The sequence below is a fragment of the Thunnus albacares genome, chromosome 1 (assembly GCF_914725855.1).
Source record: "Thunnus albacares chromosome 1, fThuAlb1.1, whole genome shotgun sequence".
In the NCBI taxonomy this organism is placed as follows: Eukaryota; Metazoa; Chordata; class Actinopteri; order Scombriformes; family Scombridae; genus Thunnus; species Thunnus albacares.
The window spans coordinates 37,312,533-37,334,979 of record NC_058106.1 but is presented as its reverse complement, the minus strand read 5'-3'; the positions used below and the strand labels follow the sequence as shown (position 1 = coordinate 37,334,979).

Sequence of the window (22,447 nt, the reverse complement as noted above, 5' to 3'; positions counted from 1 at the left end):
ACTCAGCAAACAAAACTTGTACATTTATTTTGCCTCACTGAACTGATTTCTTACTGAAATGTTACTGTTTTAAATGCTGGTGTGACGAAGCTCTTAGATTCTGAACCAAACATTCACAGCTTCAGTCTCACCTGCTTGGTAGTTGTACAGAGCCACCGCTGTCACCCCGAGGTCCTCGCCGTACTCGTACTGCTGACCGTCTGCAAGACAACCAGGGTTTGTTAAGTACAGACTGACTCTGCAGGAAGCGTCTGGATACAAACCAAGTATACAAGACGTCATTTATCCTGTTCAGTTCTTTAATCTTTGTTTGTCTCTTGAAGATCCTCTCCAGATGTGTTTTAACATCAGGTGTGTTTTTGACATCACCTCGCCCTAAAATAAAGGCTGTTTGTTGCAGGGAATGAATCGACACAAACTGTTTAACATAAAAAGTAAACCCTGTCACAGCTTAGCAGCACAGACAACAACAAACCTGAAACAACGTCAGAGAGTCACCTTCTGCTAAAACTACAGAACAATAAGACCTGATCATCTGATTAAAGAGTCAGTTCACCCAAATCACTACATACAACTTTCTGTAGACTGTTTTATTTGTAGGTTTTGATACTTTAAACTTTTTAATTCTATTTTTATACACTTAAGGTCAAAATTTGACACCTACAGTTCCATATAAACTGGAAAGAGGATCATGTGATATAATCGAAAGATCCAGAACAGCTGCTAAATGGATGCTGTGGTAAAGAATCAACTTTGAACCTCAGTTTTGTTTTTATTTAATTTTATTATCTACTAAAAAAACTGCAACACAACACACACACACATATATACACACACATATATATATATATATATATACACATATATAAGGACAGACAAATACAAACACACACACACACACACACATATATATATACACATATATATAAGGACAGACAAACACACACACATATATATATAATGAGACAGACATATAGAGACAATGATACACCCAGCAGGACTTTCAGGACCCGTAAACACAGCTGCTCAGTGACATGAAGGATAAACATCATGGTCATAAAACAGGAAATGCAACAGAAAGCATCGAGACCTGCAGCTCTGACAACATTCATCTTCCTCTTCTCACTACCTGCTTTCTATTTCTGCCTCTTTTCTTTTACCTGAAACCTTCTCGGGATGAAGAAATGTTTGTGACATTTACTGACTGTAGATATGTGGGTTTTCAGATCAACGTCATTCGACACAAGCTGTAAATATTTTTTGGTTGTCGTGTTGCTGTCCGGGCCAGGCGCTCTCTCTCTCTCTCTCTCAGCCAATAGGATTGCACAGCTGCTGCTACAGCAGTCACTGCTGCACCGACAGGAAGTATCAGTGTACCAGAGAGGATCACAGAGACCAAAACTTCCCTCGTTGAACTCTTTGAAGTCGTGTGAGTTCATATAACCGCATGTCAACGGTGTGCTGATGATGACGATGATAAATAAACCTTCTGAACTTCATGACCGGACGTGTTGCAGCGAGACGGCGAGTTTAACCGCTCTGAGAGACAGATGCCTTCTTATTAAACCACACAACAGTTTAACAGAAGTTTATAATCTAAAAGTCAAACACTGATTGATATTTAGTGTTTAAATATGAAGAATGTCAGCATATTTGTTCATTGTTCATGTTAAATAAACAAAGTACTGTTTAAACAGATTTTTTTTAACAGATGTATCGTCTCCTCTCCTGGAACTTCACTAAGGACAGAAATGGAAAGAAGTCAGTCAGTCAGGTGTTACATCCCTGAAAACGTCTTTGTCACTTTTGTTTTTTATCAAATGTATTAATACTTTTTAGTTTTTTGGGGAAACAATTTGAATCCTTCCTTTATTGCAGTCTTCTTATAATTTGGTTAGATTCTACTAGACAAAAAAACCATACATATCATATATATATATATATATACACATATATCCTATATGGGGGATTTTTGCAGAGACACTTAATTTAAAGAATAAGTCTGGTGATATTTTCAATTCCATGAAAAACACAAAACCAACAAGGTATTTACTCTTCTACCAACTTTGCTACAGAGTTCCACTGTTTACATACATATTTTTGAGTTGAGATTGTTGTGATGTTTCCAAGGTCAAGAATAAACTAAATACTGAAGTGTTTGGGATTGAACATTAGCCCGACATCCTTAAAATGGTTCATATACAGTAATTACTGTGATCTCTAGGGGTTTGATTCTCGCTTTGGGTGCAAGAGGTCCCGGGTTCAGATCCTGGACGAGCCCCCGTATGTCACAGCTCATAGGCTGCGACAAATATGGGAGACCAGATGAGTTTGCAGCTTAGGATAAGTCCGTTTATTTACAAAATAACATGTAAGAATGGAAAAAAATGTGGCAGTCAGTAATCAGTAGTGTAGGTATGTATGTATCCAAAAACACATCAGTTATCCACATCGTTCTGTTTTAGGAAATCATCCAAAAAGAGACTCCCAAATACTTTAAATCCTCAGAGGCAGATGTTCTACGTCTTGTAAACAATATAGTAAGAATGTTTTTTACAAACTTCCAGTGGTCAGATGCCTCCATGCTGGGATCTGGAGGAATGTGCCAGTCTGATAGTACTTGGTGTAGTCTTTGTAAGGAGGAGACTCCCATTTAGTATCTGTGTTTCTGAATTTACGTTCATTTTGCACATCAGTTGTACACAGTGCTTCAACCAGCTTATCAGTGTCTACATTCCTGTATCTACCAAGACCTTGTGGTCCATGAACAGCTGCATGATGCTGCTTGTGATCTTTGCCTCCAGCCTCACAGGGAACTTTACAAAATGGACATTGTTGTCCACAACCAAACACTCGCTTGAAAAGCTCCTCCTGTGGTTTGATTGGAAGTTTGTTCAGAGTCTCAGTGATGTTTTTAGACTTTGAGAATTCCTCCTGAAGCTGTTCTTTCAAGTCTGCTATTGACATTTTGAGGTTGTTGATAAATAGATGACATGTGCTTTGGATTTGAAACAGGGCTCTTTTTTCATTCTCCACTGAAATTGAGATGTCTTTCTTCAAATACTTCCGCATGTTGTTGATGAGCTCTGTGATGCTTTCATTGTTGTCTGGCAGTTGAACACCATCTGGTCCTTTTGTGGCCTGCTCTAAGGCTGCTGTGATCTTGTCAACTATGACTTTAAGGTTCTTGTTCTTCAGTTTGCACAAAGTTTTGTTCTCTGACATTTTTTTCAGGATGTGCTGAAATATCCGATCTTTAACATATATTTCATAGTTACAAATGTACTTGACAAAACTGGCAAAGTCATCCTTTTGCAGCAACTCTTCCTGAATGTTGTACTGGAAAGAGGAGCGGGAACTGAACTCTGCTGAATGACAACCTGTCAAAATTTCATCCACATGTTTATTCCCAGAGATCTGTTGATGTACTCTTCCACAGCAGGTTCGATACAACATCTGACAAAATGCTTTGCGCTGACAATCATCTCTGTCTTTGTATAAATCAAGAAAATCTGTCAAGTACTCAGTCTTGTACTTCTGCAGCTGAATTTGAGGATCATTATCTGACAAGAATTTTTGGTGCATTTTGAGGAATTCCCTTGAGGCAATGCCACACATGTGAAGTTTCGGATTAATCTCAAACTTGATTTTAACATGCTTGCAGTTTTGTTTAAGGGACTTATCTATTTTGTCCAGAAGATCGTTTGTGAAAGACTCATGATAATCTGAGTTTGTCTTTACGATATCACACAAAAATAGTTTGCAAAGCTCAATGATATTATCAGCTCTTCTCTGCAAATCTCTTTTTATGTCTTTTCTGTGGAAGTAATTGAGAGTCTTTGCATTTTTTACATGCTCAGACTTGGCCTTAAACTCACACTTGCCCTTTTCTTTTAGGTCTCCAATGTTCTGCAATTCCTCATTGACATTACGATTTAAGAAGCTTTTGTTCAACTGCTCCAGGACACATGCTGCGATATCTCGCTCTTTCAGGCCAGACACGTTTTTAGTGGCTTCAGTCCACATCTTTTCAAAGTTCTGTGTCAGCTGTTCATCAGACAGTTTATCAGAGTTTTTACAGTCACTCAGGAGCTTCATGACCTCGTCTTCAATCACTCCTCTGTATTTCTTCTGAATGTCTTGAGCCTCATTTGAACCAAGTTTTAGCTCAAGGACACAATCCAATCTGTTGTTCACAGAATAAACTATTTGTTTAGTAAGACTACTGATGCTGTTGAAAAAGTCAGTTTGGTATTTTTCTATCAGATTTACATTCTGCTCTTTCTTTTTGTAGTAGTTTGTAAGTTTCTCCTTCATTTTTGTTTCTTCAGATGATATTTTTTTCTGACACCTCTGATTTTTTTGATTCAACAAAAATGCTCCAAGTTTGACTATCAGATTCATTGTCAGAATTTAAGATTTCCAACTCTGCGCTATTTTGCCAGGAGTGGATTTCTTTTCTGAACTGCCATTCCCATTCCCATTGACTCTTTGCAAAGGTTGTCGTAGGCCTGAGCCACAAGAGTGTTTCTGAAACTAAAGATGAAGTTCTCATATTTCACTGCTTTCCAGAGATTTTTTATCCATTCTAGAAACTCTGGGATCTGTGAGACGTCATTGCTTCGGTCTGTTTTCACTGTTGTCAAAAGATTTTTCTTGAAATCTGCGACAGCTTCACTGTAACCTGTGTTCACTGGTGCCATCGGAGGGGTTCCATGCCAGAGTCCTGGGATGTTCCAGTTGTTTTTGTCCATGTCATAGTCCAGCACATCTGTGAAAGCTTTAATAGAAGGCTGCCTTTCCATTTCAGCTGCAATTTGTGTCATTTCATTGAGCTGCTCCAAGAGATTCTTTCTATTGGTTAGGTTCTTTGCATGAGCTGAAACTCCAGAAACATTTTGATGCACAAAATGACAAATTGGCTTTTTCCCAATATGGCTCATTCTCAAGAGGGTGTGAGCTGCAATTTGCAGGACATCTTTCATTTCTGTTGAGTTCTCCATTGCAAGGTTGATAATGGTGACATCACTTAAACCAATCACAAAGGTTGCCAGCTGGTTGTCATGCACATAACTTTCCTGTAGTTCTGCCAAATCAGGAGATTTTAGACCTTCTGTGTCAATGAGAACTATAAATTCATAATTCAACTCATGTTTCATATCCTCTCCAACTCTGAGGAAAAGCATATAAGCTCCTCTTGTGCATCTGCCGCTGCTGACAGGAAACTGCACACCAAACATGGTGTTGAGGAGTGTTGACTTCCCTGTACTTTGAACACCCAGCACAGTCAGTACTAACAGTCTGCTCTTCCCTCCAACCTTCTTGTGAAGCTCCGTCAGCACATCTGTCACCCATCTCTCTGGGATGTTGGAAGCATCTCCATCCAAGAGCTCTAAAGGATATCCATCCAACAGCATTTCAGCAGCCAAACCAGGGAGACGAGATATTTCATCAGCAGTGTTTCTTGAGCCAGAAATTGAGAACTCATAGATGAGTCCCATCTCTCTCATGTAATGCTCTACTCCTGAAGAGCTTTCCATCAAAGCCTGATCTAACTCTGCAATGAGATTTTTATCTTTCTTCTTGCATTGCTCTTTGAATTTGTTTCGTAGCTCAGACAGTTTCCTCCATGAATGTGTGTGAAACTTGAGTTTCATCCACTTAAGGAAAAAATCTCTTTCTTCTTTGTCACTTGTGGATAAGGTTTTAATAAAGCTCTTCATTCCTTTGGACAGTTTTTGTTTGCTTTGTTTCTCCCTAATTTCTTGTTTTTCTTCCTGTAGCTGGGATTTATACTCTTCCAGTCCTGAGTCACCATATTTCAATCTACACTCCTCCTTCTCTAACTGTGATAATCTTTTCCACTTATCTCCCTGCAAAGGAAGTTGTTGTTTTTTGTAGTCTGGTATACTTCGCCCCTCAATGTCAACCATGATCTCCTCAACTGCTTTCTTTTGTTTGCAACTTCTGTTTTCATCCACAGATAGACCAAGTTCAACAGCTTTTCCAACCATATTGACAATGTTCAATGTGGGAGTTTCTTCTGGCAGTGAGGTCTTGATGGCTGCACAAAGTTTATTTGAAAACTCTGCAACATTTACCTTTGAGTCTTTGATTTTCACACTGCTGTTTGGTAGCTCTAACTCATTCACTGTTGTCTGGACAGACATCATGTCCTCTCTAGAGTTGTCCTTTCGATTCACAACAAAGAAGAGTTTGGATTTCACATCTTGAAGAGAAGTCAGAATCTTGTGCTCATTTTCTTCAACTTTGTCCAGGAACACAAAGGTCGCAGTTGACACTTGATAAAGAAACTTGAATTGTGCGAGTGACTCACAAATGTCTCCTCTCCTCTCAGTTGCAAAGGCAACTGGTCCTGGAAATATGTCAAGATCTTTTTTGCCACTGGGAAGGTACCAGCAAACCTCAACCAAACCATTGGCTATTTCTCTTTTAAGTTCTCCTCCTTCCATATCTCCGTGTATGAAGATGTTGTGATTCTGTTGGCCACGACTGAGAACATGATTCAAAACCTGCGACTTGGACAAACTACAGTTTTTCAGCCTCACAAAGGTAAAGAATGGTATATTTGCTTGGACAATGTTGTCTTCAACAAACCCTCTTGATTCAGACAAACCCTGTGGACACCACTCTTTGACGATGTCTCTCAGAGCCCACAGCATCAGGGAACACTGACTGTTATCACCATGAGGCAACAGCAGTGGGACAGAAAACTGGCACATTGTCATCTTGATGGCCATTTCCTGTTGCAAGAAGCTTTCAGCACAAAGAAAAAGTGCGACTATGAGGTCGAGAGGGTTAACCTTGTTGTCTGCAGAGTCGTCTGCAGTGAACAGGTCAAAGTCAAACAGATCATTGTTTTCATCATCATCATCATCATTGTTTGAAAATTGTGTACAGTTTCTACATTCTGTGTTGATTTGAAAGAGTTTCCTGAGAAAGCACCATGGTATTTTCTCCAGTGATTCAACAGTTTCATCATAAATGTTGTTTTTGTTGATTTCCAGAAGAGACTGAAGAGTGAGCTTGTTGGGATAAAATTTCTTCAGTCCAAGTTTGGAGAGAAAGTTGAAAAAGACTATGAAAGAGAAAAAAATATCACTTATAAAAACAAGAAAAATTAACAACCCTCTAGGATTTAGTATGTTATATAATATTAATTTTCATTTGTATGCCGTTTTTAAATGTGTTTTCAGTGTCATTTTGGCATCTTTGGAGGACCTGATGTGATTCAGCTTTGCCTTGTGACTAGTTAGTAGAAAATAGGCCCAAGATTGTGGTTTTTGTGAAAAGTCTGTTTTTTGATTCACTGTTGTTTTTAATATTAATACGTGTTATGAAATGTAGTTGTGTTTTCTGATTTGTAACTGTGTTTTTTTCAATGTTACTCCTCAGAGTCTCTAATTTTTACAGAAAATCAGTTGCATTGGCCTGTGTCAGTTTAATGTGAAATTGTAAAATCTTTCTTTCCTTCTATATTCTCTACCACATGTTTTAAAAATACACAACATAGTGCAATTTCTGCAACACATATTTTTATCATTTAATCTTTGATCAGTGACATATAAAACATGGGCATAGATTTGGATTTGGTCAGTAAAGACATGTCCCTACCAATATTTTTATCGATCTCAAACAATCTAGCTGCTTTAACTCCATGTAATGTTAACGGTAAGATCTCTGCAGAGTTGCCAGGTTTGTGTGTTTTCTGCAAAAAAGTGTGTTATTATGATAAAGAGTGAAAGAGCAGGATATGGAGGATACTCGACCTGATGATCTGGCAACCCTCAACTGTTGACCAGCAGCAGCAGCATTAGTGGAGTCAGTGAGGTGGAGAATCTGAAGCTGTTAGTGTTTATAGTTTAAATGTTCCAAACCTCACAGAATCTAAAACGACTTCACTGGACAAAACTAAGATCATTTGATATTATATTTAATTTCAGGTGTTAGGTGATGTTAGCTAATTTATGATCGTTGCTCAGACAGGCTGTTTAATTAAACATCTTTCCCAAATTTCCCAAAATTCCTCCCAAATGCAAATTTAGACAAATGATCCTTTTTAAAGAAGAACCAAAGTGTCAGTAACAGTTTAGCTTTAGTTATTAAGAAGGTTCAGTAATCAATCCAAACATTAATCTTTTAAATTAGTGGGAGAAATATTTACTATTTAATGCCATCTCTCCCCTTTTCCATGAGTGGATCAAGAGCAGTTATTATTATAGTTATTATTGCATGTGTGTCATTAAGACATGAACATCATTTAGAAGCTAAATTAGCCGTAGCTTGTCTAACTGATCTGTGAGCTGCAGCCTCTCAGGTGAGCTCTGATGTCAGAGTGAAAGATCAGCCATAAGTTCAGGAGTTGAATGAAAAATTATACAAATAGAAGTTTTGAGAAGATTTAAAGAAGTTTGAGCATCACTGTGACTCTCATGAAACTCTTGAGTTGTTTTGCCCAAATTCACAAAACTGAAAGAAGGACAGAATCTCAAGTGATGTTTGAAAACCTTCCAGCACATTACCTACAGGTTTCTACACATTTATATTATTATTATTATTATTAAGGTTTTCTTTTAATGACATTTTTAACATTTATCAACACAAAAACACAAAAGTGTTTTTGTGTTGATAAATGACATACAATATGATAGTATGTCAGGTTTTAACAGCAGAAGGCTAATGAAGAGCACTGTGTTGTGGGCGGATGTGGTGAGTTCGACTACTGTTTTTGGCTGTCTGCTGTCAGCGGGCTTCATTCTGTTTCAAATTGCCGCTGGCCACCGCAAACTAAACCCAAACGCCACTATCTCTGATAAGAAAAGGCTTTTTATAGCCTGTGATTGTAAAATGTGAAGTTGCTCATTTAATGTTGTATTTCCAAGAATATGTGGCTGAGCATATTTAATATGAAATTATCTTTCTTAAAACACAGAGTCTTCCTCAATTAATATTGAGTGTGTGTGTGTATAATGAAGACAGGGTTTTCAAACTGGACTTTACATTTCACATGCCTCATTTAATCCCTGCACTTGTCACTTTCATGTATTTCATCAAACTGGACTTTAGATTGTGTGTTACATTCATCCTCCACTGTTACATAATTTTTTATGCATAATTTTTGTTCTTGTCACCTTCATATATTTAATACACTTCATTTCTTTGTCCATAGCACAGTCTATATTTCCTTTGTAGTCAGTATTTAATTTCTAGTTTTATATCCCATTTTGAAACTATTACTATTCTATTCTGTAAATAGATTTTAAAAATTCAATTTAATTTTAATATTACTTTGTTTATTTCTTTATTGATATTTTTACCTTACTTTTGTCTATTTTTATTCTTCTGTGTTTTTGGGAGCAAACACTGAGACACATTCTTTGTATGTTTGGATTTGCTAATAAAACAGATTCTGATTGAATGAGCTGCTGTTTGTCATGATGACATAAAATCCCAAAACCAAGAATCATAAAGATACAGAAAAATCTTCAGGGTTGTGTGAATAGTAACCTACGCATGTGTTAGTATTTGATGACCCCTAACCCTAATCCTAACCCTAACCCTAACCCAAGCTTGTAGTAATGTATTAGATTGTCAGCAGTATTGTAATCTCTAAATGTGACTCATTTTGGTCACTATTTCCACTAAAAAAGAAAAAACAAACAAACAAAAACAAAAAGCTTCATTTCATATCTTAGTCCTTCAAAGTGTTCTTTGAAACTAGGTCTGGGATGACTTGTGTCCATGAAATGAGAAAATTAAAACTTTGTCGTAGAGCTAAACTGAATACATCGTTGGAAAGGTCTATAATTCAGACATGGGACCAACTGTTATAGAGAGCTCTTGACCTCAGATATCATGTGAGTAAAGTCAACAACTGGAGACGCTGTTAGATATGGGTAAAATATTGCTTCAATTAAGTTTCACCCATTTAACAATTAGATATGTAATATCCGATTATACAAATTTGAAAAAAAAACTCCTCAGTTTACTTTCAATTCAGTATTTATAACTTCAAATTCTTGGAAAAAAACTAATATTTTTTAAAAAAAACTAAAATTCCCTAAAGCTGTGCCGTGCAGCTTGATACAAATCAGCACCATAGTTGTAGTTCATCCGGTGTGAAAAGATGGGTAAAATGATAAATCTACTGAATATATCAAATGTCTAGTATAGCCAGACTAGTAATTACACTGCATCTAGATGATCTATGTTAAGAAAAAGTATGTTTTATTTCAGATACTTTAGCCAAAAAGGAGTCAAACGCACTTTGCCCACAGAAATCTTAATCAGTTTGGAATAAATTCAGTGATTAAAAGTAAATAAAAGTTTTGTAGTGTAACACAACGTGGACTTTGTCTTTGTCTCCATAGTAACGGTTGATGAGGCTCATGGGTAATGAAGCCGCTTCCACAATTGAGAACTGACAAAAAACCTTTATTTCTCAGAGGCGAAAGACAAATAATTAAAACTGATGGCCTTAACATTAACCTATCATATTGTTGAGTTATCAAGGACACTTTTGTGGGGTTTTTTGTTGACAAATGTTTAAAAATATCATTAAAAGAAAACCTTGACACATTGACAGTAAGGAAAATACTTCCTGGTGGCTGATACTCTGGATTTCAAATTCAATTAATTTCAATTAATAATCAATCATCACATACATAAAATAACTCAATAACTGAACAGCTCAGATAACTACACAACACAAAGATAATGGTTCAAACAACATGCAACAACGTGGTTTCAGTGGCAGCAGGGTCCATAGCAACCACCATAGCAACCACCATAGCAACGTTAGAAAACATCACATTTCTACAATTTCCTGGCGAGACCTGAAACAACCTTCGTAATAACTAACAAACTAAACATCATATACATTCACTGAACATAGCTTATTAGAATAAAATGCACATTTCTTGCTAGCATTTTGATGCCAAAACTGTCCTAAAATCTTGCATTTTCCACTGAGAATAAAAGAAATGTCAGCCAGACTGGGTTGACGACTCAGGTGATGAATGTGTGGGTGGAGGCCAACAGTCTCTACAGCTCTGAATCTCTCTACAGCTTCATAAAAGGTCTCATATTTACTAAACCACGGCCACTTTAAAGAAATTAGTCAAATCTGAATAATTTCAACAAATCCCTTTTGTAGCTGTACTTCATTCATATATTCTGTTTCACTCAGAAATACACCACGTTATGAAAGTTAATTGTCATTTCATTGTGACATTAAAGCCAACAATGGATACGATTTTTAAAAATTCTGATTTAACCAAATTTGTTTGGGGGCCCCTCTGACTGTCGGAGCACTACAACAAGTGGGAAATGTATCTCTCTATAGGTTTAACTAGAACACATAACTTACCAGCACTGTGAGCTTCTTGGGTTACATAACCAGATTCTGCACCAGCAGTAGAGATGATTGATGCACCTGCAGTTAAATTAATAAATGAATTAAACATTGACTTTCAACTTAAAACTTTTAAAATGCAGAAGGCTACTGTTTTACATCCCCTTTATATTCATCAACAGTAGGGGCTGTGTTTACTGGCACCTGTGACCCTTTTCCAATCATATATGTTAATAGTGCTCCTGGAAAGGGGACGGACACAGTAAATTATTAATGTTAGCCCTTTAGTGCAGAGGGCCTATCTCTGTTGAGTTGTGTGAAGTTGCCACCAATGCAAACCAAACATTTCCTGCTTTACTGCTTCAAATTAAAAGCTTTTTAATGACTAAATAACTGGAGACTTTTATTGTGAAGAATTTACAGGAAGTGAAATGTGTTCCTTACCAGCGGCCAAGCAGAGCTTCATTAGCGGCACTAAAAAGCGGTCGAAATAACAAGATATGGATATATGATGAAGAGCTGCGGACAACCAGCAGTCTGAAGCCGGTGATTTTTGTTCACATTTCTACATACATTTACCTCATTATTTGACACTTTGGCCACTTTTAATATGAGCATCCGACATTGTAACATTATATATATATGACTGAAAATAAAGAAAAGAATAATAGGTCCCATTTAAATGATAATGATAGATGATTAAACTGAAGAAAACCCTTTTACCATTAAATTGTTTAACTTTAATCATCGAACTTTTATCATTTCCATGTATATTGAGGGGCTGTAAACATACAGATATCTTAGGAAAAAATAGAAAGTAAAGTTTCACATCAGATCTTATATAATTATAATGTTATTATTATAATAACAATAATAACAACAACAACAACAACAACAATAATAATAATAACAATAATAATAATAATAAAAGCTCTGCAAATCTCCAGAGACAGACCTCCAGTAACTGACTATCAGCTGTCAGTTCTGCCAGTCAGAGCGATTTAGGAATACAAGCACACTGTGCATCTCTTCTCTTCTGACCCGTCAGGTCACAGTGACACAAGAGACGTACAGTGAGTTGTATTCTCGTATTGCTCTGACTAGCAGGGCTACGGAGCTCTGGAGGCCAAGCACACTGGTCAGAAAAGCAGCCATAAATCCAAAACTATCCAACTGATTTCATTCAAATTACTTTTCAGCTTTTCATTCATTCATCAGCAACTTATAAGTGTGTGATTAATATGTTTTAGTATTATTACACTCCTTGTTACAAAGGCAGAAATACAAAATAGCACATCAAAGGCTAAAGTGAGAGGATAATGCTCTCCTGTGGTTTAGTGCAGATTATTTCAAGATTCAGGCATCAAAAAATGGAGCCTATAGGCTTACATACCTTTATCTTCTATACATTTATATTATTGTTACATTTATTGTGACAGTCTATTATATGTTATTTTTAAATGTTAATTTTGGTCTCAGATTTATATTTAAGTAATATATCAATAAAATAAAATGTAGAAACCAGAGAAAATATCATGATACAGGTCTGGTTTCAGGCAAGTCAGCAAATGCATATTCAGTAAATTAAACATTTTGCAGAGTCAGGCTCATTATGTGTGTAGGTGTGTGTGCACATGTGCCTATGAAAGAGAAAACAATTTTTTGTCTGTCCAACAAAAAATGTCCCTATCAAAGTTTAAACCAAACCTACATCCTTGATATCAGATGACTTGATGTTTGTGGAGGAAAGGGTTTGTCTGGATCTCTGACAGTTTATAGAATCGACCTTTACTGCTGCTGCTACTAAATGATAATATTTAACTTGTAAAACAAATCAGGATGGTGGCGATTTCCACTTTAGCTTGTCTTACTTATTTTAACTGTGATAGTTATACAAGACACTGCTTCCTGATTCTTTGTGTGTGTATCAAGTATTACTCATGTTGTGGGGACATAAATCTGTTTACTGTCACATTTTGGGGACAAAAATCAAGTCCTACTACATTAATCATTAAATTTTAAGGTGAAGACTTGATGTCAGGTTAAGGTAAGGTTGGTTTGTGCATGTGCGTGTGTGTGTGCGTGTGTGTGTGTGTGTGTGTGTGTGTGTGTGTGTGTGTGTGTGTGTGTGTGTATACTCAACATATCTGAACTGAGAGCATGACCTGACATGACCTCTACTGAGAACACTTTTTTTTTCCATTCAGTGGAAACAACTTATTTAGACTTCCAGGCATGACTTAGTGTAATGATGGTGTTTCAGTTTGAGTCTGATTTTGTTTTTAATTAATTAATTTTAAATGTATTTTATTTTGAATATGAGGATGCATTGTGCATGTATGTAATTTATTCATGTATTTATTTATTTATTTGAAACTCTTTTAGCCCAAGTCTATATAAAATATTTAATTAAATATAGACCTTTATATCTAAAAACTGATTATTACAAATAAAAATGAAGCAATTAAGCGTTTATTAATTAACACAATCTGATTAATAGTTCTTTGTTCATTAAGCTTGAATTTGAAAGGAACTGTAAAATCACTACCGGCTGCAACAAAACTTTTCTTTCATCGAGACATTGAGTCTCAAGTGGGTGTTTGTCTGAATTTATCTCAGTATCAACATCTATATCAACACCATCCTCACCTCCACCTGCTTCACTCTGAACTGATGCTGAAGAAAAGTGTAGCTCACCAGCAGATTGTCCATCTTTAAATGATATAATCCAATCCTTAGAATCATCACTCTTCATGGACACACAGCTGGATACAGGAGAGGATGGTCAACACAACACAAACAGCTTTGAGTGTAAATAATGATGGTTGGATGATTTGGGTCATGGACAGTTAAAGATCCTCATCTCACCTTTGAGCTTTTGTCTCACTGTCATGTTTCCCACACAGAGCGGTTCTAGAGGGAGAGTTTCCCTCCTCGCAGCCGACACCTTCACACAAACACAACAACATGCTGTCAGAGCTGCTCTCACTCATTTCAACAACACTGAGAATGTTAACTTAGAAAACACTCATCTGCTTCATTCACATCCAGTTGGATAATTGAGGAAGACCATGTTTTAAGAAAGATGATTTCATATTAAATATCCTCAGCCACATATATTTGGAAATATAAAATTAAATGAGCAACATTCCATTTTACAATCACAGTCTATAAAACAGCTTTTCTTAACAGAGATAATGGTGTTTGGATTGCAGCCGACCAGCAGCAATTTAAAAATGGAATGAAGCCCAACGACAGCAGACAACCCAAGCACCAAGACCGCCCACAACACAACGCTCTTCCCTCGACCTTCACTATCAAAAACTGACAAAAAAACATAAGGTCTTAGAATCAAGCAGAAATAATTCAAACTGATGGCTTTAACATTAATCTATCGTACTGTTGAGTTATCAATAACATTACAGCCATTATTGTGAAACTAATACATTTTGCGCTGTGCACTAATGTAGCTATTACACATTTTGATGTGAGACTGCGTCCACGTCACGTGACTGTCAAGTTTCTGTCTGCAAAAACAAACAAAATGGCGGCCATTTCTTTTATTCTCAGTGGAAAATGCAATATTTTTGGATGGTTTCAACATTAAAATGCGTTTTGATGACATTTCTAGTGAGAAATGTGCATTTTATTCTCATAATCTTTGTTCAGTATATATATATATCAGTATGTATATGATGTTTAGTTTGTTAGTTATTAGGAAGGTTGTTTCAGGTTGTTGCTAAAAAATTGCAGGAATCCAACATTTTCTACCGTTGCTATGGTGGTTGCTATGGACATTGCTGTCACTGAGACCTTTCTGTTGTCTAGTTATCTAAGCTGTTATGTTATTTGTGTTATTTTATGTAACTGTTTGATGATGTTATTTAAATACAAACGTAGATTTTAGAGCGCAGATATGAACTGAATTTGAAATACAGAATTTGAAGCTTTGCGATTGGCTGACCAGCGTATCAGCTGCCCAGAAGTATTTCCACACTGTCAACGTTTTAAGGTTTTCTTTTAATGATATTTTTAACATTTATCAACACAAAAACACAAAAGTGTCTTTGATAACTCAACAATATGATAGGTTTATCTTGGGGACGTCCGTTTTAATTATTTCTCCTTCGATTCTGAGAAATAGCGTTTTTCTGTCAGGTTTTAACAGCAGAAGGCTAATGAAGAGCATTGTGTTGTGGGCGGATGTGGTGAGTTCGACTACTGTTTTTGGCTGTCTGCTGTCAGCGGGCTTCATTCTGTTTCAAATTGCCGCTGGCCACCGCAAACTGAATCCAAACGCCACTATCTCTGATAAGAAAAGGCTTTTTATAGCCTGTGATTGTAAAATGTGAAGTTGCTCATTTAATGTTGTATTTCCAAGAATATGTGGCTGAGCATATTTAATATGAAATTATCTTTCTTAAAACACAGAGTCTTCCTCAATTAATATTGAGTGTGTGTGTGTATAATGAAGACAGGGTTTTCAAACTGGACTTTACATTTCACATGCCTCATTTAATCCCTGCACTTGTCACTTTCATGTATTTCATCAAACTGGACTTTAGATTGTGTGTTACATTCATCCTCCACTGTTACATAATTTTTTATGCATAATTTTTGTTCTTGTCACCTTCATATATTTAATACACTTCATTTCTTTGTCCATAGCACAGTCTATATTTCCTTTGTAGTCAGTATTTAATTTCTAGTTTTATATCCCATTTTGAAACTATTACTATTCTATTCTGTAAATAGATTTTAAAAATTCAATTTAATTTTAATATTACTTTGTTTATTTCTTTATTGATATTTTTACCTTACTTTTGTCTATTTTTATTCTTCTGTGTTTTTGGGAGCAAACACTGAGACACATTCTTTGTATGTTTGGATTTGCTAATAAAACAGATTCTGATTGAATGAGCTGCTGTTTGTCATGATGACATAAAATCCCAAAACCAAGAATCATAAAGATACAGAAAAATCTTCAGGGTTGTGTGAATAGTAACCTACGCATGTGTTAGTATTTGATGACCCCTAACCCTAATCCTAACCCTAACCCTAACCCAAGCTTGTAGTAATGTACTAGATTGTCAGCAGTATTGTAATCTCTAAATGTGACTCATTTTGGTCACTATTTCCACTAAAAAAGAAAAAACAAACAAACAAACAAAAACAAAAAGCTTCATTTCATATCTTAGTCCTTCAAAGTGTTCTTTGAAACTAGGTCTGGGATGACTTGTGTCCATGAAATGAGAAAATTAAAACTTTGTCGTAGAGCTAAACTGAATACATCGTTGGAAAGGTCTATAATTCAGACATGGGACCAACTGTTATAGAGAGCTCTTGACCTCAGATATCATGTGAGTAAAGTCAACAACTGGAGACGCTGTTAGATATGGGTAAAATATTGCTTCAATTAAGTTTCACCCATTTAACAATTAGATATGTAATATCCGATTATACAAATTTGAAAAAAAAACTCCTCAGTTTACTTTCAATTCAGTATTTATAACTTCAAATTCTTGGAAAAAAACTAATATTTTTTTAAAAAAACTAAAATTCCCTAAAGCTGTGCCATGCAGTTTGATACAAATCAGCACCATAGTTGTAGTTCATCCGGTGTGCAAAGATGGGTAAAATGATAAATCTACTGAATATATCAAATGTCTAGTATAGCCAGACTAGTAATTACACTGCATCTAGATGATCTATGTTAAGAAAAAGTATGTTTTATTTCAGATACTTTAGCCAAAAAGGAGTCAAACGCTCTTTGCCCACAGAAATCTTAATCAGTTTGGAATAAATTCAGTGATTAAAAGTAAATAAAAGTTTTGTAGTGTAACACAACATGGTCTTTGTCTCCATAGTAACGGTTGATGAGGCTCATGGGTAATGAAGCCGCTTCCACAATTGAGAACTGACAAAAAACCTTTATTTCTCAGAGGCGAAAGACAAATAATTAAAACTGATGGCCTTAACATTAACCTATCATATTGTTGAGTTATCAAGGACACTTTTGTGGGGTTTTTTGTTGACAAATGTTTAAAAATATCATTAAAAGAAAACCTTGACACATTGACAGTAAGGAAAATACTTCCTGGTGGCTGATACTCTGGATTTCAAATTCAATTAATTTCAATTAATAATCAATCATCACATACATAAAATAACTCAATAACTGAACAGCTCAGATAACTACACAACACAAAGATAATGGTTCAAACAACATGCAACAACGTGGTTTCAGTGGCAGCAGGGTCCATAGCAACCACCATAGCAACCACCATAGCAACGTTAGAAAACATCACATTTCTACAATTTCCTGGCGAGACCTGAAACAACCTTCGTAATAACTAACAAACTAAACATCATATACATTCACTGAACATAGCTTATTAGAATAAAATGCACATTTCTTGCTAGCATTTTGATGCCAAAACTGTCCTAAAATCTTGCATTTTCCACTGAGAATAAAAGAAATGTCAGCCAGACTGGGTTGACGACTCAGGTGATGAATGTGTGGGTGGAGGCCAACAGTCTCTACAGCTCTGAATCTCTCTACAGCTTCATAAAAGGTCTCATATTTACTAAACCACGGCCACTTTAAAGAAATTAGTCAAATCTGAATAATTTCAACAAATCCCTTTTGTAGCTGTACTTCATTCATATATTCTGTTTCACTCAGAAATACACCACATTATGAAAGCTAACTGTCATTTCACTCTGACATTAAAGCCAACAATGGATACGATTTTAAAAAATTCTGATTTGATCAAAATTTGTTTGGGGGCCCCTCTGACTGTCGGAGCACTACAACAAGTGGGAAATGTATCTCTCTATAGGTTTAACTAGAACACATAACTTACCAGCACTGTGAGCTTCTTGGGTTACATAACCAGATTCTGCACCAGCAGTAGAGATGATTGATGCACCTGCAGTTAAATTAATAAATGAATTAAACATTGACTTTCAACTTAAAACTTTTAAAATGCAGAAGGCTACTGTTTTACATCCCCTTTATATTCATCAACAGTAGGAGCTGTGTTTACTGGCACCTGTGACCCTTTTCCAATCATATATGTTAATAGTGCTCCTGGAAAGGGGACGGACACAGTAAATTATTAATGTTAGCCCTTTAGTGCAGAGGGCCTATCTCTGTTGAGTTGTGTGAAGTTGCCACCAATGCAAACCAAACATTTCCTGCTTTACTGCTTCAAATGAAAAGCTTTTTAATGACTAAATAACTGGAGACTTTTATTGTGAAGAATTTACAGGAAGTGAAATGTGTTCCTTACCAGCGGCCAAGCAGAGCTTCATTAGCGGCACTAAAAAGCGGTCGAAATAACAAGATATGGATATATGATGAAGAGCTGCGGACAACCAGCAGTCTGAAGCCGGTGATTTTTGTTCACATTTCTACATACGTTTACCTCATTATTTGACACTTTGGCCACTTTTAATATGAGCATCCGACATTGTAACATTATATATATATGACTGAAAATAAAGAAAAGAATAATAGGTCCAATTTAAATGATAATGATAGATGATTAAACTGAAGAAGACCCTTTTATCATTAAATTGTTTAACTTTAATCATCGAACTTTTATCATTTCCATGTATATTAGGGGGCTGTAAACATACAGATATCTTGGGAAAAAATAGAAAGTAAAGTTTCACATCAGATCTTAAGTTTATAATAACAACAACAACAACAACAACAACAATAATAATAATAATAATAATAATAAAAGCTCTGCAAATCTCCAGAGACAGACCTCCAGTAACTGACTATCAGCTGTCAGTTCTGCCAGTCAGAGCGATTTAGGAATACAAGCACACTGTGCATCACTTCTCTTCTGACTCGTCAGGTCACAGTGACACAAGAGACGTACAGTGAGCTGTATTCTCGTATTGCTCTGACTAGCAGGGCTACGGAGCTCTGGAGGCCAAGCACACTGGTCGGAAAAGCGTCCAGAAATCCAAAACTATCCAACTGATTTCATTCAAATTACTTTTCAGCTTTTCATTCATTCATCAGCAACTTATAAGTGTGTGATTAATATGTTTTAGTATTATTACACTCCTTGTTACAAAGGCAGAAATACAAAATAGCGCATCAAAGGCTAAAGTGAGAGGATAATGCTCTCCTGTGGTTTAGTGCAGATTATTTCAAGATTCAGGCATCAAAAAATGGAGCCTATAGGCTTACATACCTTTATCTTCTTGCTTCTCCTTTCTTCTCCTTTCATGCTCAGACACAAGTGTTCCTTTTTTGTCAGACATCATAAGTGTCTCTGACTGAACCTGTGACGAGTGACAATGCAAACACTGAGTAGAGAATAAATGTTTTATAACTGAACACAGTCTGTTTTATGTAAATTCAGGCTGCATCAAAGACAACTAACTGTGCTCTCCACCTGTGGTGTGAGTAACTTCTGTATCCTACAGGAGAGGAAAGGTTCTTCCAGTATGCTGCTGACTGAGGGCCTCTCTGTGGGGTTGTGTTTCAACAGCCATGCCGAGAGAAAACACAGTTCTTGGGAGTATGGATCAGACATGCGAGGGTATGGGCCATTGATGATCTTCAGTTTTAGATCCTTCTTATCACTAGCCTTAAACTGAGAGGAAACACATTTAGTACACAGTTATAACCAGTAATAACCAACCATTAGACACACAGAGAAGAGATCTAAATCAGTATGTGAGAGATCATTGCAATGCTGTGTAAGATATATTAAATCTACATGAATTAGTAAACAGCTCACACACAGAATACTTACTGCACGCTTAAGAGTGCATATTTCATACAGGACACAGCCGAGGGACCAAATATCACTGCAGAGGAGAGAAAGTCAGAGGAGAGAACAAACAAATAGATAAACTGGGATCAGTTCTGAGGGTAGATTTACATTTATTCAATAACAGTCACTTGCAAGCTGGAGAAAAAAAAGACTATTGCTGAGAAAATGTGATATATTATATAATAATAATAATAAAATAATATATTTTAAAACACAACATATCAGACTTTATCAGTTATTGAACGATTAAGTCCTAGAGTTATTTACATTATTGTCCCTGAATTTCTGCTTAATTTACTTCATTCAGTTAACTAAATCAGGATCAGGTTACATTCATACTTAAAATACTTTAAGAGGAAATCAATACTACGGTAACTTCCTGTTGTAGATATGAACAAGCAGGTTCATTCAACAAAGAGGAGACATGATACCTTCACATCTCCCAGAAACCTCCATCTAATCCTGCATGACTCACAGTCAGTTCAGTGGGGAGAGAACTTGTCCACTGGATTACTGTTAAATGTTAATTTACACCATAAATGAGACAAACACAACGTAGAGCATCATGTTAGTACCTTTTGTTGTTGTATGGTTTGTTTTCATAGATCTCTGGTGAAAGGTAAAGTCGTGTTCCTGCAAATGTTGTTGCCAGTTCTTCAGTGCTGGAAATAAGAATAGAATAGAAAGCAGACTGTATTATGTTTTACTATTTCCATTTTAATCTTGGCTTTATAGAGATCTACAGATTCATTCAGATGACATTTTACAAACCTGTTCAGCACCCTTGAAACTCCAAAGTCCCCGAGCTGTACAGTCTCATCTTTTGTCAAAAATATGTTCTATGCAGACATCATGAAAAGACATGTAATGTCATTATCATGAGTTTATACAATACAAATAAAAAATGCATCATCACTGAGGCAAGAGCATGTGGTGAATGAAGTGATACCTTTGGTTTAATGTCCCTGTGGATGATTTTTTTATCATGGATGTGCTTTAGTGCCAGACAAATCTGCACAAACCAGTCCAGGATCTAAGAAAGGCAGAGGAACGTAAAGATACACTTAAGAGTATCAACTTTCACTATATACATCATTTGTAATTCTAATGACAGAAAAAGCCAAAAAATATAAAAACATTAAAGAGTCTAAATACATGTTAAAGACATATACTGTGAAGTGGAATAGTGAGTGTTATATGATGAATTCTATCCACATGTTGAACAGTTTCACTCTAAAGATTATCAGGTTTATCCTCAACATTCATGATTGTCTTGAAGAGTTAGTAGCTTACTTGATCTTCTGAGAAAAGTTCTCCTTTCTGAGAGTTGATCTTCTTTAAGAGGTCTCCTCCTTCACAGTAGTCCATCACAATATACAGACAGCCCTCCTCTAAAAAGATTTTTATACAGCATAAGGAACATGCATGAAAACACGTGTATGCATCAGGATATTATTGCAGTAGATGACCTCTGTGATTCTTTGAGGTTACAGCTGAGATCTTGGATCATTTATACCTTCAAAAGACTCTTTATACTGGACAATGTTGGGATGACTCATGTTGGCGAGGACTTCAACTTCTTTTTGAGCTTTCTGCCTCTTTTCAGGTGACATCTGTCAAAGTGAGAGGGACAGATAATGTGAAAGAGCAACGTAGTAAAGAGGAGCTCAAATCAACACTGATACTGTGGAATATTATATTTAGTATTTACTGTTTAATATTATGCAAAGGGTTCTTACTCTAGATATGTCATATATCTCCTTGATGACATATTGGTGTCCATCCTCTTTGGATTTGACAAGGTTGGCCGTTCCAAATGCACCTTTCCCAATTCTCTCCACCAGTTTGTACTTGTCTATATTAGAGGAATGACTGCCACCTAATGCTGGTTCTGCAGAGAGACAAACACAGCTGATTAAACAAATGCACTGAATTAACTACAGTAAAGTTACAATGAATAACAAGCTCTGAGTTATATATTTAAAGCTGCACTAATCAATATTTATATTTTAACAGTAAATCACATCACTCTGTGCAATGTGAAAAGGGTCATTTATCTTATAGGGGACATATTAATACTTTTTGTGATTTTCTGTTATTTTTACACTGTTATGGTGTCTGATGTCTTTATTAAACATGTTAAAAGGTCCAAAACATGAGGAGTAATGTACTGTATGTCCACATGTGTCCTGACTTTTGACATGAAACATGTATTTTCAATATGAAGCTGTTATGTATATGACCAGCAGACTGCCCTCCATCAGACCAT

General features: G+C 36.1%; 1 protein-coding gene across 1 annotated transcript in view; it reads right to left on the bottom strand.

Moving 5' to 3' along the window:
• The window catches only part of LOC122986667 (interferon-induced very large GTPase 1-like), a 90,169-nt gene that overhangs the window by 1,585 nt on the left and 66,137 nt on the right, over nt 1-22,447 (bottom strand). The window contains exons 19-32 of the mRNA XM_044357974.1: nt 21,918-22,069; nt 21,695-21,791; nt 21,472-21,569; nt 21,128-21,211; nt 20,950-21,017; nt 20,754-20,840; nt 20,158-20,212; nt 19,783-19,995; nt 19,591-19,705; nt 18,241-18,306; nt 14,243-14,321; nt 14,072-14,139; nt 11,390-11,455; nt 132-200 (exon numbers count right to left, since the gene is read on the bottom strand). Coding sequence (XP_044213909.1) covers nt 132-200; nt 11,390-11,455; nt 14,072-14,139; nt 14,243-14,321; nt 18,241-18,306; nt 19,591-19,705; nt 19,783-19,995; nt 20,158-20,212; nt 20,754-20,840; nt 20,950-21,017; nt 21,128-21,211; nt 21,472-21,569; nt 21,695-21,791; nt 21,918-22,069 — 1,317 coding nt within the window. The remainder of the gene's footprint in view (nt 1-131; nt 201-11,389; nt 11,456-14,071; nt 14,140-14,242; nt 14,322-18,240; nt 18,307-19,590; nt 19,706-19,782; nt 19,996-20,157; nt 20,213-20,753; nt 20,841-20,949; nt 21,018-21,127; nt 21,212-21,471; nt 21,570-21,694; nt 21,792-21,917; nt 22,070-22,447) is intronic.